Genomic DNA, 14,721 nt, shown 5'->3' with positions numbered 1-14,721 from the left:
AGGTCGGGGCGGGAAAGGTAAGGGACCAAGTGCTTGATGCGGCGAAGGTGGAAAAATGTCGCCTTGGCTGTTGCTGTAACTTGCGCCTCCATGGAAAGATAAGCTCAGGGGCCAAGTTGGTTCATATTGTGAGAGGCGGTCCATGCGGTATTGCTGTCCTGAGCCGTTTAAGGCTTTATAGGTCAAAACCAACACTTTTAGTTGGGCCTGGAAAATAATTAGCAGCCAGTCCAGTCCAGCCAGGATCTTGTGACCATCTCCTCGCCTTGTGACAGCAGATGCTATAAATTAACTATGCATAGTGTGAAAGGGCACTCTCTTATCTGCCCTAAATCTCCTGCAAGTTTCATTAAGTAACCTCTGCCCACTTCCTCCGCACAATGCTTACTGGTGTCCAGCTTTTGTGAACTTGGTACGAGGAGGTGAGCACAAGGAGAAATTGCCAAGGGAGATTCTGTGCATCAGTTTTCGCAACAGTTTAGAAAGCCCCATTGGAACTTACGTTACATCTCAGTAAACATGCCTAGGATTGCCTTTGCTTCAGAGAGCAGGACAATATGTGGAAACTGTGAGGAAGCAGATATAGGTTAAATGAAACAGTAAAAACTGTTTGGCAGTGGAACCTTTGGGTAGGTGTGGGTCTCTTCCTGGAAATGTAAACAGGCTGGGCATCAGTCAGCAAGGCTGTAGATGCAATATTTTTTGTACTGGGCCAGGAGTTGGACTAGATGCCCTTTGAGGGGCCACCTCTGAAATTATATTATTCTAACTCCGTACTTTGAGACCTGAGTCTTGTCTCTTCCTTCCCTACCACACCCTCAAACTTTCTTACCATTAGCTTCTTGAGTTGTGATGTTTGCATAGTTTTTAACTGCCCTGGTTTTGGAGAAGGGCTGGTTTATTTTATTTTTTTAAATGCACATAGCTTAAAAATGCTGTATATGGTTGAGACTTTTAGGCTGTTATTCGTAAAACAAGTGACTGCTCTACAGCACCAACTTGAGGCTCATCTCTGTTGTCTTTCTTCCACTGCTGTTCCCTTGCCTCCCCTTTGTCTTCAGTTTTTTATATATATAAAATTTTTGAACCCTGTTTTTGTTTTGAGCCATGCATTTACGTTGGACACAATCAGTGAGCAACTTTGCCTCACATTCTGTTGAATGAATGTGACTTAAGCAAGAGCTTACCTCTGCTTCAAATGCAGCTGTTTCTCACACTTGCTGAAAAGCTCTCACACTTGCTCAGCCACCCAAGTGTGGCCTAGAAAGGTTGCTGACCCTGGTAATAGATAGGCTGGTTGGTTAGAAGAACACAGGAAATGGAGTCAGACTGGTGGGTCATCCAGCTCAGTATTCCCTACACTGACTGGCAGTAGTGGCTCTCCAGGGTTTCGGGCAGGGAACTATTCCCAGCCCTACCTGAAGATGCTGAGGATTGAGCCAGACATCTTCTGCACACAAGGCCAGCGCTTTACCACTAAGCTGCTGCCCTTCTCAGTTACGGTTGTAGTTGATTTATAGAAGTGGCTGCCAGTGTGTTTTGTAAAAAGGGTATTTTGCTACTCTTGCTTGGTTATGGTTTCTAAAGTTTTGCACAGGAGTTGCCATCTATCTTCTGCTGCGTGCAGTGCGCGTGCAGTGCGCCACTTGATGTGTCAATATGTCTTTTATTACTTTTTTATTCAGTTTCATTCAGTTGCACATTTTTAACACGCTTTACAATACTTTCAAATAATAACTGTTTTCAATACTGAGTGTGTGTGTCTGTGTATGTGTGTGTGTGTTCGTTCCTTTTTCTTATCCTTGTGACTTCCCTCCACCACATTACAGCTTCTTCTACTTACATTTCTATTGTGTTGTGAATATTGTTTTTATTTTTTCCATAAAACATCTATCCATATTTTAGCTTTACGAAATTTAATCAATTAATTAATCAATTCATATCAATGGTTTTGTTTCCGAGCAATGTTTTGTCATATATTCTTCCACACATTCTCTTTCCTAAATTTCTGATTTGATTGATATCTAATAGCTTCTGTCATTCTGGCCAGTTTTACGAATTCACATACCTTATTTTGCCAATCCGCTATTGATGGGACTATGTCCCCTTTCCAATTTTTAGCTATTAGTATTCTGGCTGCAGCTGTGGCATATAAAAACAATAGGGATATCTATTGATAAGATACCTAATAGAAACGCTTCTGGGTTTTTTTCAAATGATGTTTTGAACATCTTTTTCAGTTCTTCATGTATACTACTCCAGAATTTTTTAGTTTTTTCATATCCCCACCATACATGATACATCGTTCCTTCTACCATATTGCATCTCCAGCAAGTGTTAGATTTTAATTTATAGATCTTAGCTAGTTTAGTGGGAGTCATGTACCACCTATATACCATCTTCATGAGATTTTCTCTTATTGTATAACAGGCAGTGAATCTTATGTCTTGTTTCCACAGTTTTCCCATTGCTCCATCTGGATAGGGTGGCCAATATCTTGGGCTCACTTGTGAGGGTATGAGGGTAGCTGAGCAACCGTTCTCTAGTGCAATGTCTGAAGATACGAGTCATGTTGTTTATGGATACATGCCAACTTTGCCCTCTTTGTATTAGAGGAATTAGTTACTAGATCTGTCATCTGGGTCCTCTCCTCCCTTAGTCATCCCCTGAGTTGAAATTGTGAAGAAATTGACTTTTGTAAGAATGGGCTAGTGGTGTGTCACTTAGAAGCAGGAGTTGGAAACAAAGGCCTTAGTGGACTTGTAGGCCACAAACCCTTTCTCCGGATGAGACCCTTCAGCTGGACCTGTGATGATACCTCTAGCTTGCCTGGATGGTGGCAGGTGAGATGTTTGTGTGCCCTGAAGCTTTTAACTTTTGTGTGGCTGGAATCCAGCCCACCCTGGCTCATAGCCCCTTGAAAGTTGCCCACAGGGGAATGTGGCCCTTGGTTTCGTCTCCCTTGCTTTAAAGACTAGTTTGAGATGTTGATCTGTGTGATGGATTTGTTGCTGTACCACAGGCTTCCTCAATCTCAGCCCTCCAGATGTTTTGAGACTACAATTCCCATCATCCCTGACCACTGGTCCTGCTAGCTAGGGATCATGGGAGTTGTAGGCCAAAAACATCTGGTGAGTCCGAGGTTGAGGAAGCCTGCTGTACCATTTGAGCCTGCAAGTGGGTGAACAAAATGTTGGAAAGTGTGTGTGTGAAATGCTGTAGTCCAATGACACATAATCACATGGTTCTTCCACTTCTCTGCTTAGCTCACAGTTATAAGTAATAGTCATTCCGCAAGTGTGTATGAGAGAGAAAATACTTGGGGAAAGGGGGTTTAAGGCAGCAGTGGGAAATCTCCACCCTAAAGGTCTACTCAGACCCAAGAGGCCATTTCTCTCAAACCTCAGCTGGTTGCCCAAGACATGAGATATGGGACTTGCTGTTGTCAGGGGAAGGGCAGCAAGTGGATCCTAGAGAGGAGGCCTTCTCAGTGGTGGCACCCCACTTACGGAATAGCCAACCCAGAGAGGCTCACCTGGTGCCATCTGCATGGACTTTTCAGCATCTTTTTATTACCTAGACATTTTAAAACAAACCCTGGGCTTCTTAAATTAACTGTGCATTCTTGGTCCTCGAGTATGTTTTGCAGATGAGCTGAAAATATGTTTTGTTCTAAATTTTTACTTTTTAAAAATTGTTTTCAATTACTGTACTTCTAAATGCTACTTGCTTTTCGTCTTGTAAACTAGAGAATTTTAGTGGTTTTAATGATGGATGAATGTATAATTTGAATAAATAAAGGATGTTGAAATGGGTCTTGAATGGGTAGACTGGATTGCTGCCCCCCTAAACTCAAGAATTGCTTTCTTATAGTAAAGAAGGCAGAGAGAGAGTAGTGGTGGATGAGAGAGCTACGCACTGACTTCGATACCCTGCATTTCTTAAGGGTTTCTCTTTCCTCGAGAATGGAAAGTTTTCTGTCTCCAGTAAGACAGGGTCCGGCTTCCTGACCTGGCCTACACCCGAGAGGCTTTGATTTGTTGCCTTCTGCGTGATGCCTCACGATTGGTCTCTGTTTCTCAGCTAGAATTCCCTCTTTCTTTTAAAGAAACAAGTCTTTCGGGGTTTTAGTGGTGGCAAATAGATTAGGTATCACTCTTGGTTTCCCCTCTGTCTGCGACTTCTGCAGTTCTTGCGGATTTGCCCAAAATTACTGAGCCAGCTGTGCGGCTCAGTTTTGTGTTCAGGCTTAAAAGCAAACAAACAGCCAACCAGTGTTGGGAATTGCTTGCCTCTCCCTGAATGCCTTTGGCTATGGAGACAAAATCTCCTTTCTCGTTGCAGGAGAAGCTCACGTGTCCAGTGGTGCTACTGCTCTTGTGCCATGGGGTGAGCAGTTTCTACGTGCCGGGGGTGGCACCCATCAACTTCCACCAAAAGGATCCTGTAGAAATAAAGGTAGGTTGGTGAAGTGGTTGATCATTTGAATAGGCACACACCGTGTGTGTGTGTGTGTGTGTGTGTGTGTGTGTGTGTGTGTGTAACAATAATAAACAGTGGTACTTATGGCAACCTGGAATACCATTAGTTAGCTATATTTGCGAAACAGTAATAATGCCCTTAGGGCCGCGGGTGGCGCTGTGGGTTAAACCACAGAGCTTAGGACTTGCCGATCAGAAGGTCGGCGGTCCGAATCCCTGCGATGGGGTGAGTTCCTGTTGCTCGGTCCCTGCTCCTGCCAACCTAGCAGTTCGAAAGCACGTCAAAGTGCAAGTAGATAAATAGGTACCGCTCCAGCGGGAAGGTAAACGCCGTTTCCGTGCGCTGCTCTGGTTTGCCAGAAGCGGCTTAGTCCTGCTGGCCACATGACCCGGAAGCTGTACGCCGGCTCCCTCGGCCAATAAAGCGAGATGAGTGCCACAACCCCAGAGTCGGTCACGACTGGACCTTAATGGTCAGGGGTCCCTTTACCTTTAATAATGCCCTTTTAAAAAAGGATGAATTATTATGTTAAACATTTTGTACTTTCCTTCCCCCATAAGAGCTCAGAGTGGAATACATAGGTTTATTATTACTTATTATTTTATTTTTATTACATTTATATTCTGCCCTTCCTCCCAAAGTTGCCCAGTGAGGTGTGTCTCATAACATCCTCCTTCTCTCGTGTTGGGCTGAATGTCTGTGAGACTGCCTTGATGCCATCTAATGAGTGAGGGTTGCCTTCCGGTTTGGAAATGCTTGTAGCTCTAGCCAGCAGCTGGCAGGAGGAGCGTCTGCTGTGCAGCTAAGTTGGCCCCAGCTGCCTTAGGGCTAGCGAGCAAGCTGCCCTTAGGAAAGGGCTCGCTAATGAAATTATAAGGAGAAAAGGTACCTATGGCCACGATCAAACAATAGATGATCACCCGGCAATATTTGGCAGTTCGGTTGGGCCATTTGTGAACCCTGGTGGGAGCCTTGAAGGAGCAGAGAGCGCTTTGCAAAGTAGTGACAGCATTCCCAAGGAACATTTTATTGAGCTATGGCTTTCGGACACCAATGAGAGGAATATCTCTCTCACGCCCTACAACATGAGTTGCTAACATGGCACCCACAGGTGCATGTGGGCCTTCAAAGTCTCTTCGTGGTGCTGCAGGATCTGATCCCCCAAGCCTGTTTGTGGTGGGGGGTTACATCTGATCATGGGACAGTCGACTCCCAGCATCCCTGACCATTGGCCTGGTGGTTGGGGCTGATGGGAATTGGAGTCCCACAACATCCAAAGGGCCACCATGCTGATTTCCCTTCCTCTAAAGTCTGTGTAGATATGCCTGGCAAAAGAGAGAGTGCAAGAGAAAGGGCAGAGAGACATTTACTTTAAAAAAAATAAAAAACCGGGAATCATGTTTCAATAAAACTGCATCCCAAACCTGAAAATGTTGAAGTCTGTTCTAAAGTGTTGTAAAAATGCTGAATGCCCTGTGAACCCTTTTAAAGAATTGTAGGTTCCATTCCCATAATGTTTTCCTTGCAGCTATAACAAGCTGAAAACCACAGTGGTTTCCTCTGTCTGTGCTTCAGCATTTTTGAGGGGTGTGGGTAGGATCAAGTACTACAGGAAGTTAAGTTCTCCAAGACCATTAATACATGGTTCTGGGGTTGTTTGCAGCCTCTTGGGGGCGGGTCAGACATAGGCTCAAACCTTCCGTGGCCTCTTTGTTTTATTTTTTTTACTAAAGCTGTGGGCTTTATCTTGCCATGTAAGCTTCCACACCAATGCCAGCAAGGTTTGGCAAGTCCTGCAGAGCATAAAAACATTTTTATGCGGCCAAGCCCTGGTGTCTCGATGGCCATATCCTGTCTTGTATGTTTCCTCTGTGTTACATAATTTAGCTCTGTGGAAGGGGTAGAGGGGCATTGGTCCTGTTGTAAAGGTGGAAACTGGGGAACTTCCTTCCCTCTCAGTAGAGCTAGAACAATGAATCTGATAATCCCCTTGTTTTTCCAGGCTGTGAAGCTCACCAGTTCACGAACACAGCTACCTTATGAATATTACTCCTTACCTTTCTGCCATCCTCAGACAGTCACATATAAAGCTGAAAATCTAGGTAAGGGCACAGAGTCTGCCACTTTTCTTTGCGTACTTTGGTGTCTGTGGTTGACTGCAGGATCCGTGCACTGTGTACATGAAGTGGGGCACCCATTCCAGCCCTTTCCCCAAGACCCTGGCTCCAGCATATTGCAGTCTCCCCTTCCTCTACTATTGCCTATAGTCTAGAATGCAATGGGCAATCAGTTATTCATTTGGGCTGACGCTCTTTCACTCTCCTTGTGTGGAATGCTTTAATCATGAGGGTGGATCTCTCTGGGGAAACTGGTAGTTTCTAAAGGGAGGGGTGAGGTGCCAGTTCCACCCAGAATGCCTGGTAAAGAAGAATAAAGCAAGCATATTGTCCTCCCAGTAAGACGGGTGGTATATTCCAGTGGTTCCCAAACTATTTTGGGCCACCGCCCCTTAGTTCCATAAAGTGATTCCAGTGCCCTCTATCCTATGAAAAGCATTATTCAGAATGGTCGTTTGCATGACCCGCTAAGGAAGATAAAAACACTATAAAATTCAAAACAGTAACAATTAATTTCACATTTATTCCAAATCCAGTTGAAACTATTTAGCTGAGTTAATTCAACAACAGCAGTGAACTGGATTTGGTGATACCAGCTATTCAAAATACGATTACCATTTACACCTCCAGAGCCCTCCTGCCACCCCCTTACCTCTTAGGGCCCCCCCCAGGTAATCCCCCCCCCCCCGCAGGGGTGATCCCGTCCCCTTTGGGAACCACTGGTGTGTTTGGATGATTTAACCTATAAAGCTGCCTTGTCCTGAATCAGACAGACCATTGGCCCATCTAGAAGAGCGATGGGGAACCTGTGTCTTTCCTGAAGTAGCTGGAGGGCAACTCCCATCATCCCTGACCTTTAACCAAGGGGACTGTGGCTGATGAGAGTCATCGAAATCCAAAAACTTTTGGAAGGCCACAAGCTCCTGGCTCCTAATCTTGCCCAGTAGAGTCTGTTCCAGCTGTCAGCTTGAGATGTTTACAGCAGGAGATGCCAAAGTTTGAAGGCTGGGGGTTTGCTCTGCCACTCAGTGCTGTGAGCTCTCTCATTCTCATTCTCCCTGCCTGCCTTTCATTTGCAGGTGAGGTCCTTAGAGGGGACCGGATTGTCAACACGCCATTCCAGGTTTTCATGAACGTTGAGAAGAAGTGCGAGGTTTTGTGCGAATCCCCCAGCAAGCCTGTAACCCTGACCAAGGAAGCGAGCAAGCTGATTGCCGAACGGATCCAGGAGGAATACTATGTCCACCTGTGAGTCTCTGTCCCCTGAGCATGAGACAGAGCAACTCAGCGGGAGTCCTCCTTACTTATGGCGAGTCAAGGAGGGGCCCTCTGGGTGGCAGCAGTGGGCAAGTAGCTCTGACTCGAGGGCTTATCTTTGCAGCATCGCCGACAACCTGCCTGTGGCCACGCGGCTGGAATTCTACTCGAACCGCGAGGAGGAAGAGAAGAACAAGGAGAAAGACATACAGTTTGAGCATGGCTATCGGCTCGGGTTCATGGACAGCCGCAAGGTGAGGATAATAATAATAATAATAGTAGTAGTAGTAGTAATAATAATAATAATAATAATAATAATAATAATAATTTATTATTTAAACCCAGCCACTCTGGGCGGCTTCCAACAAAGTATTAAAATACAGTGGTCTGTTAAACATTAAAAGCTTCCCTAAACAGGGCTGCCTTCAGCTGTCTTCTAAAAGTCTGGTAGTTGTTCTTCTCTTTGACATCTGGCGGGAGGGCGTTCCACAGGGCGGGTGCCACTACCAAGAAGGCCCTTTGCCTGGTTCCCTGTAACTTGGCTTCTCGCAGTGAGGGAACCGCTAGAAGGTGGAGACGCTCCTTCAGGTATACTGGACCGAGACCGTTTAGGGCTTTAAAGGTCAGCACCAACACTTTGAATTGTGCTCGGAAACGTACTGGGAGCCATTGTAGAGCTTTCAAGACCAGTGTTATGTGGTCTTGGCGGCCGCTCCCAGTCACCAATCTAGCTGACACATTCTGGATTAATTGTAGTCACCTTCAAAGGTAGCCCCACGTAGACCACATTGCAGTAGTCCAAGTGGGAGATAACTAGAGCATGCACCACTCTGGCGAGACAGTCTGTGGGCAGGGAGGGTCTCAGCCTGCGTACCAGATGGAGCTGGTAAACAGCTGCCCTGGACACAGAATTGACCTGCGCCTCCATGGACAGCTGTGAGTCCAGAATGACTCCCAGGCTGCGCACCTGGTCCTTCAGGGGCACAGTTACTCCATTCAGGACCAGGGAGTCCTCCACACCTGCCCGCCTCCTGTCCCCCAAAAACAGTACTTCTGTCTTGTCAAGATTCAACCTCAATCTGTTAGCCGCCATCCATCCTCCAACCACAGCAGTTCCCTTTAAAGCACACTTTATTTTGCATTGTAATACTGAATGTACCAACCATAGGCCTTTGAACTTTGCTGTGAATGTTGTATGGAAATCTGAATGCGCATGTGCACACATGCCAGAAACTGAAAGGTGGCAGTGAGGAAAATTCAGGCGGTGTTTACCACAAAGTTGCATGCTGCCCTCCCAAAGTAATCGAGCTGCCTGGACACTAAGCCTGCCCTCTCCTACTGCCCTCTGGAGATCAGGTGACACATAGACTGGTAAATGTGTGAGAGCTGGGAATTACTGTTTATTTGTCAGACACCTAAAGTTTTTCCTTCTGTGCTGTACAAAGATTTTTGTGCTGTACAGGGATTTTTAAAAGCCAAATGCTGACAGGCTTGCAGTCTAATACGCCCCATACAAAAGAGGAAGCCTGGATTTTGAGAGCCAAATAAATATTAGCCCAATGGTTTGATATGGGCAATTTATTCTGATTTCCAAATTCTGAATTATCTTCTGCCGGGGGAGCGGGGGCAGCATCCTAAATGGGTTGCACGATCACAGCTTAACACGCTGGGCGGCTGGCCAGCTGCGATTGCACAAATTAAATGCACGCAAGATGGATTTTCCATGCTGGGTTTTCCTGCTGTGGAAAGCACTTTTAAGCTCTCTGGCTTGCTTCTGGGGCTCTGGGAGGCTCTTGCATGAGACCTAGCAGGCGCCTCCCAGAGCCTCATAAGCAAGTCAGAAAGCTTAAATGCTCTCCGCCTTGCATGGTGGGCAAGGCTCACTCAGTGTGTTGGCGCTGGAATGGTAGGGGTGGTTGCACAGAGGGTGGTTCTGGCTATATGTGATATGAGCTTTTCACACAATCCCTGGAACCCACCCCCCAGGGCAGGTTGTGAGTCTGTAGTTTGATGTACAGTGGTACGTCTGGATGCGAACGGGATCCGTTCCGGAGCCCCGTTTGCATCCCGAGCAGAACACAACCTGCGCGTGCGTGGGTTGCAATTTGCCGCTTCTGTGCATGCGTGTGACGTCATTTTGAGCGTCTGCGCATGTGCGAGCAGTGAAACCCAGAAGTAACCCATTCCGTTACTTCCGGGTCACCGTGGAACGCAACCTCAAAACACTAAACCTGAAGCATATTTAACCCGAGGTATGACTGTATCTTCTAATCTGTACTCCCTTATCATGAAGAATTTGAGGAGAAGTGCAACACATGAAGGAGACCTCTGAGCCTGCAAACCACTTGGCGAGATAGTGCACATCACCCCAATTAATTTGTATTTTCTTCCTCCAGTGTGGAGGAGCCAGTGTGTTCTTGAGCCAGTGTGGTGTGGTGGTTAAGAGCGGTAGTCTCGTAATCTGGGGAACCGGGTTCGCGTCTCCGCTCCTCCACATGCAGCTGCTGGGTGACCTTGGACCAGTCCCACTTCTCTGAAGTCTCTCAGCCCCACTCACCTCACAAGTGTTTGCTGTGGGGGAGGAAGGAAAAGGAGAATGTTAGCCGCTTTGAGACTCCTTAAAGGGAGTGAAAGGCGGGATATCAAATCCAAACTCTTCTTCTTCTTCTCCAGGGCTTCTAACATCTCTCTTGATATCCCATCTGTTCTAGTTCTACCTGCACAACCACCTCTCCTTCATCCTTTACTACCACAGAGAGGATGTGGAAGAGAACCAAGAGCCCACCTACAGGGTGGTCCGCTTTGAGGTCGTTCCGCAGAGCATTAAGCTTTCTGGTAAGAGAAGAGAGCAAGGGCTTTGTGTTGAGAGGGAGGGCCAAGCTCTGGACTTGAACTAAGAGGGACATTTTGGAGAAGAAAGTACAGGTGGGAGAGGAGATCCCATTGCATGATGTGTTTGGGGTGAGCTATGGGAGGGAGAGAGCAGCCCTTGCTCAGTCTTGAGGGTTTCTTGCATGTTCTCTCAAGCTGGCTTTAGGTGTGGACCTACAAAGGAAAAGTGCACTGAATGGGATTGGGAAACAGGAGCAGTTTGGGACACCAGGGATTCCTGTTGCCTGCTACTCAAAACAACTCTCTTATCAATCACAGCTCCGACTTCACTCATTGGCAAAAAAACCCAAGGGCAGGCAGGTGCAGCCAGCCTGGTCCATTTCACAGAAATCGCTTAGAAGGGGACCTGCACGTTTTGCAGAGTCACTGCCAGCCAGTGCTGGTGAAGGGTGGGGATCCATAAATTGTTGGGACTCCCGTTTCCCTTGCCCCTGGCCATTGGCTACACTGGGTGTGCAGCTGATGGGAGTCCTCTAGCACCATGGGAAGTGGGTGCATAGGCTTCCATCTCTGGTGTGGCGGGATCAAAGGTCTGACTTCACGAAAAACTGTTTCACGCGTTGCTGCTTTTGCAGCAGGAATATGGTAGGGATACGTAGCTAGGGGCCATAGCTCAGTGGTAGAGCAATCAATCCTCAGCATCTCTAGTAGGGTTGGGAGATGCTCTGTGTCTGAAATTCTGGAGAGCCTCTGCCAGTCAGTGTAGACAATACTGCACAAGATGGGCCAATGGTCTTACTGTAAGGGCAGTATGTGTTTGTGCAACCGGAGGAACATGCAGGGCAGCGCAGCCAGAGGATTGCCACACGAGGCTAGTTGGGGGTGAGGGGACCCCAAGCTTGCATAGGGCCTGGGTCTCTGGAGTCAGGCTGCTTCTTCTGACGCGTGAGGTTTTTTTGCCCCCCAGATCTGAAAGCTGACGAAAAGGGTGCCTGTGTCCTGCCTGAAGCTGCCAACTCCGCTCCTCAAGAGATTGACCCCACAAAGGAAAACAAGCTGCTTTTTACCTACTCTGTGCATTGGGAGGTGAGGGCCGGCTTTTTTATTTGGGGAGGGGAGAAAGAGGGAAGGAGGTGGAATTGGTGTAGGGGAAATGGTCACTGTGGGGAGAAGATGTCCAAGGGCTGGGAAACCCTAATTAAAAGAAGAGTGGGAGCCAGTGTTGGAACATGGATTTGGAGGGCCTCAGCTGCCTTTAAGGGTACTCCTTTCATCTTCTGTATACATTTCTCTAAAAACAAGTAGGTTCCCCACCACAGGTTAACAGGAGAAAGGTTGCTTCAGGTACTACCTTTGAAGAAAAAATTACGGAGTCACAAAAACACCCTTCCCAAGGTTGGGACTGCAACTCCCATCGGTCCCAACCAGCATGTGCTGATGGAAGCTGCAGTCCAAGGCGTCAGGAGGGCGCCATGTTGAAGAAGCAGAGCTTTTTAGGGGGTGGCACCCATCTTGTGAAAAGCCCTGCTCCATTTCAGCCTTTGGGGAACCAGTTACGGCTTTTCTGGCTGGTGTGCCTTTCTGTCCCCTAGTCTGCTGCTTTGGAATTGGGTGTGATTTGCCTTTTCGTGTTGTTTGTTTGTTTGTTTGTTTGTTTGTTTGTTTGTTTGTTTGTTTATGTACAAGATTTAAATCCCTCTTTCTGTCAAGTGAATTGTAGCATGAACTTAGCAGACTTTAGACCTCTGGCTGATGCATGGGCCCAGAGTTTGCAGTCCCAGGGAATCTTGTCGGTTGGAGCTGAATGTACATGCTAACAGGGAAGTGAGCAGAGGAGATGCCAGCTCCCTGCAGTTGCTCCTTCCCTGGTCAACAGATGGAGCCAATCTTGTCTTCTCTTGATCTTTAGGATTATTGTCTTGCTTTCTCCTTGGGCAGTGGGGTGTGTGTGTGTTTGCAGCCAGTGCCAGTCATGTTCTGAGTAGACCCACTGAAATCCATGGGCATGGCTAGCTTGGGGCCATTAATTTCTGAGTGGAACCTAGTGGAATACAACTCCTGTGGGTTATTTCTTTATTCATAAAGCACTGATTTGCAGAAAAGCAAACACCCCACTTACCCCTTTGCCTCAACTTTCCATCTCCAGCGTGGGAATAATAGTGGACCAACTCAATTAACCTACTAACTAGCTAAACTTCTCCTGTAGGAAAGCGACATCAAATGGGCTTCTCGCTGGGACACTTACCTCACAATGAGTGACGTGCAGATCCATTGGTTCTCCATCATTAACTCTGTCGTGGTCGTGTTCTTCCTTTCGGGTAAGAGAGAAGCCCGGGGGTTTTGTTGGGTGGGGAGTGATTATCTTGCCGCTATACGGTAGAAATAGAGACTGGATACGGGTGGCAATGTGCTCTAAACCACAGAGCCTAGGGCTTGCCGATCAGAAGGTCGGTGGTTCGAATCTCCGCAATGGGTTGAACTCCCGTTGCTCAGTTCCAGCTCCTGCCAACTTAGCAGTTTGAAAGCACGTCAAAGTGCAAGTAGATAAATAGGTACCGCTCCAGTGGGAAGGTAAATGGCGTTTCCGTGCGCTGCTCTGGTTCGCCAGAAGCGGCTTAGTCCTGCTGGCCACATGACCCGGAAGCTGTACGCCGGCTCCCTCGGCCAATAAAGCGAGATGAGTGCCACAACCCCAGAGTCGGTCACGACTGGACCTTAATGGTCAGGGATCCCTTTACCTTTAATAATGCTCTTTTAAAAAAGGATGAATTATTATGTTAAACATTTTGTACTTTCCTTCCCCCATAAGAGCTCAGAGTGGAATACATAGGTTTATTGTTACTTATTATTTTATTTTTATTACATTTATATCCTGCCCTTCCTCCCAAAGTTGCCCAGTGAGGTGTGTCTCATAACATCCTCCTTCTCTCATGTTGGGCTGAATGTCTGTGAGACTGCCTTGATGCCATCTAATGAGTGAGGGTAAGCCGGCTCCCTGGCCAATAAAGCAAGATGAGCGCTGCAACCCCAGAGTCTGTCACGACTGGACCTAATGGTCAGGGGTCCCTTTACCTTTAAGTCGTGTAGACCCAGCTGGGCTATCATTTATGTATATGCTGAGTGAAAGAGTAACAAATCAGAAATAGTCCAGTGGGCTTGGGTTCGCATCTTACCCTCACCACGTGGCCCGATGATCCTGGCTGGGTCTGCCCATGCTGAAGGACTGTGGAAAGACTGCCTCATAATAAAACAAAAGAGAAACCCTGTGCCAGTAGAAAAGCCAACACATAAGGGCTGCAGTTTCTATCCCACCTTTTTTTTACCCTGTTGTGGTTGCAAGGAGTCCTTGGTGTGGAAACACAGTCTCAGGCCTAGAATGGCACGTTCCGCTCTGCCTCCTCAGTCTGCTTCATAGGTAGATTCTGAAACACTGTGAGGGTATGCAAGAATTGGAAGCTGGTTGTAAATAGGTACTGAATGCTTCTGGCACCCGGTCTGGTCACTGCGGTTTTCTTCACCAGCAACTTGTGTGTCCGTCAGTGTCCTTAGCTGCTTGTCTTTGCTCAGTGCTGGTGTCATCTGCGTCTCAGTTTTGCTGCCTGCAGATGGGGTTGAGCTGCGGCAGGGCTGGTTTGTGCATTGCTTTCCCTTCACTTGTGGCCAAGCAGTGTAGGGTAAGGGCCACAGTCCATGCTGCACCCTCTATGTGCCACTTCCTCAGCATGTCTTTGGGCAACTCACAGGCCCTGCGCACTGGATGGAAACTGCTGCAAGCAATTTTGTGTTGCTGCATGAGGGGAGCGCCAAGGCACGAGTCTTCCTTTTGACCCGTTTTGGAAGGAAGGGGCGCCCCCTGGTGCACAACGAGAGCATTGCAAGAAACGAGGGATGTAGTGATTTTTATTATTATTATTTTTTAAATAAGAATAGGTTCAATAAAGAACATTATCTGCTTAGAATAGAATACAATACAATAGAATGGAATGGAATATAACCTTTAGAAGACATATGAACACAACCCTGTACAGTGGAT

At 47.1% G+C, this 14,721-nt stretch overlaps 1 protein-coding gene across 1 annotated transcript in view; it reads left to right on the top strand.

Moving 5' to 3' along the window:
- The window catches only part of TM9SF4 (transmembrane 9 superfamily member 4), a 31,480-nt gene that overhangs the window by 3,472 nt on the left and 13,287 nt on the right, over window positions 1–14,721 (top strand). Inside the window, exons 2-8 of the mRNA XM_083744350.1 lie at window positions 4,345–4,458; window positions 6,485–6,584; window positions 7,679–7,847; window positions 7,981–8,110; window positions 10,568–10,691; window positions 11,656–11,774; window positions 12,895–13,006. Coding sequence (XP_083600476.1) covers window positions 4,345–4,458; window positions 6,485–6,584; window positions 7,679–7,847; window positions 7,981–8,110; window positions 10,568–10,691; window positions 11,656–11,774; window positions 12,895–13,006 — 868 coding nt within the window. The remainder of the gene's footprint in view (window positions 1–4,344; window positions 4,459–6,484; window positions 6,585–7,678; window positions 7,848–7,980; window positions 8,111–10,567; window positions 10,692–11,655; window positions 11,775–12,894; window positions 13,007–14,721) is intronic.

Source organism: Podarcis gaigeae (genome assembly GCF_964106915.1).
Source record: "Podarcis gaigeae genome assembly, chromosome: 6".
Classification (NCBI taxonomy): domain Eukaryota; kingdom Metazoa; phylum Chordata; class Lepidosauria; order Squamata; family Lacertidae; genus Podarcis; species Podarcis gaigeae.
Note: the sequence above shows the minus strand (reverse complement) of the source record. Positions and strands in the feature narration are given on the sequence as shown.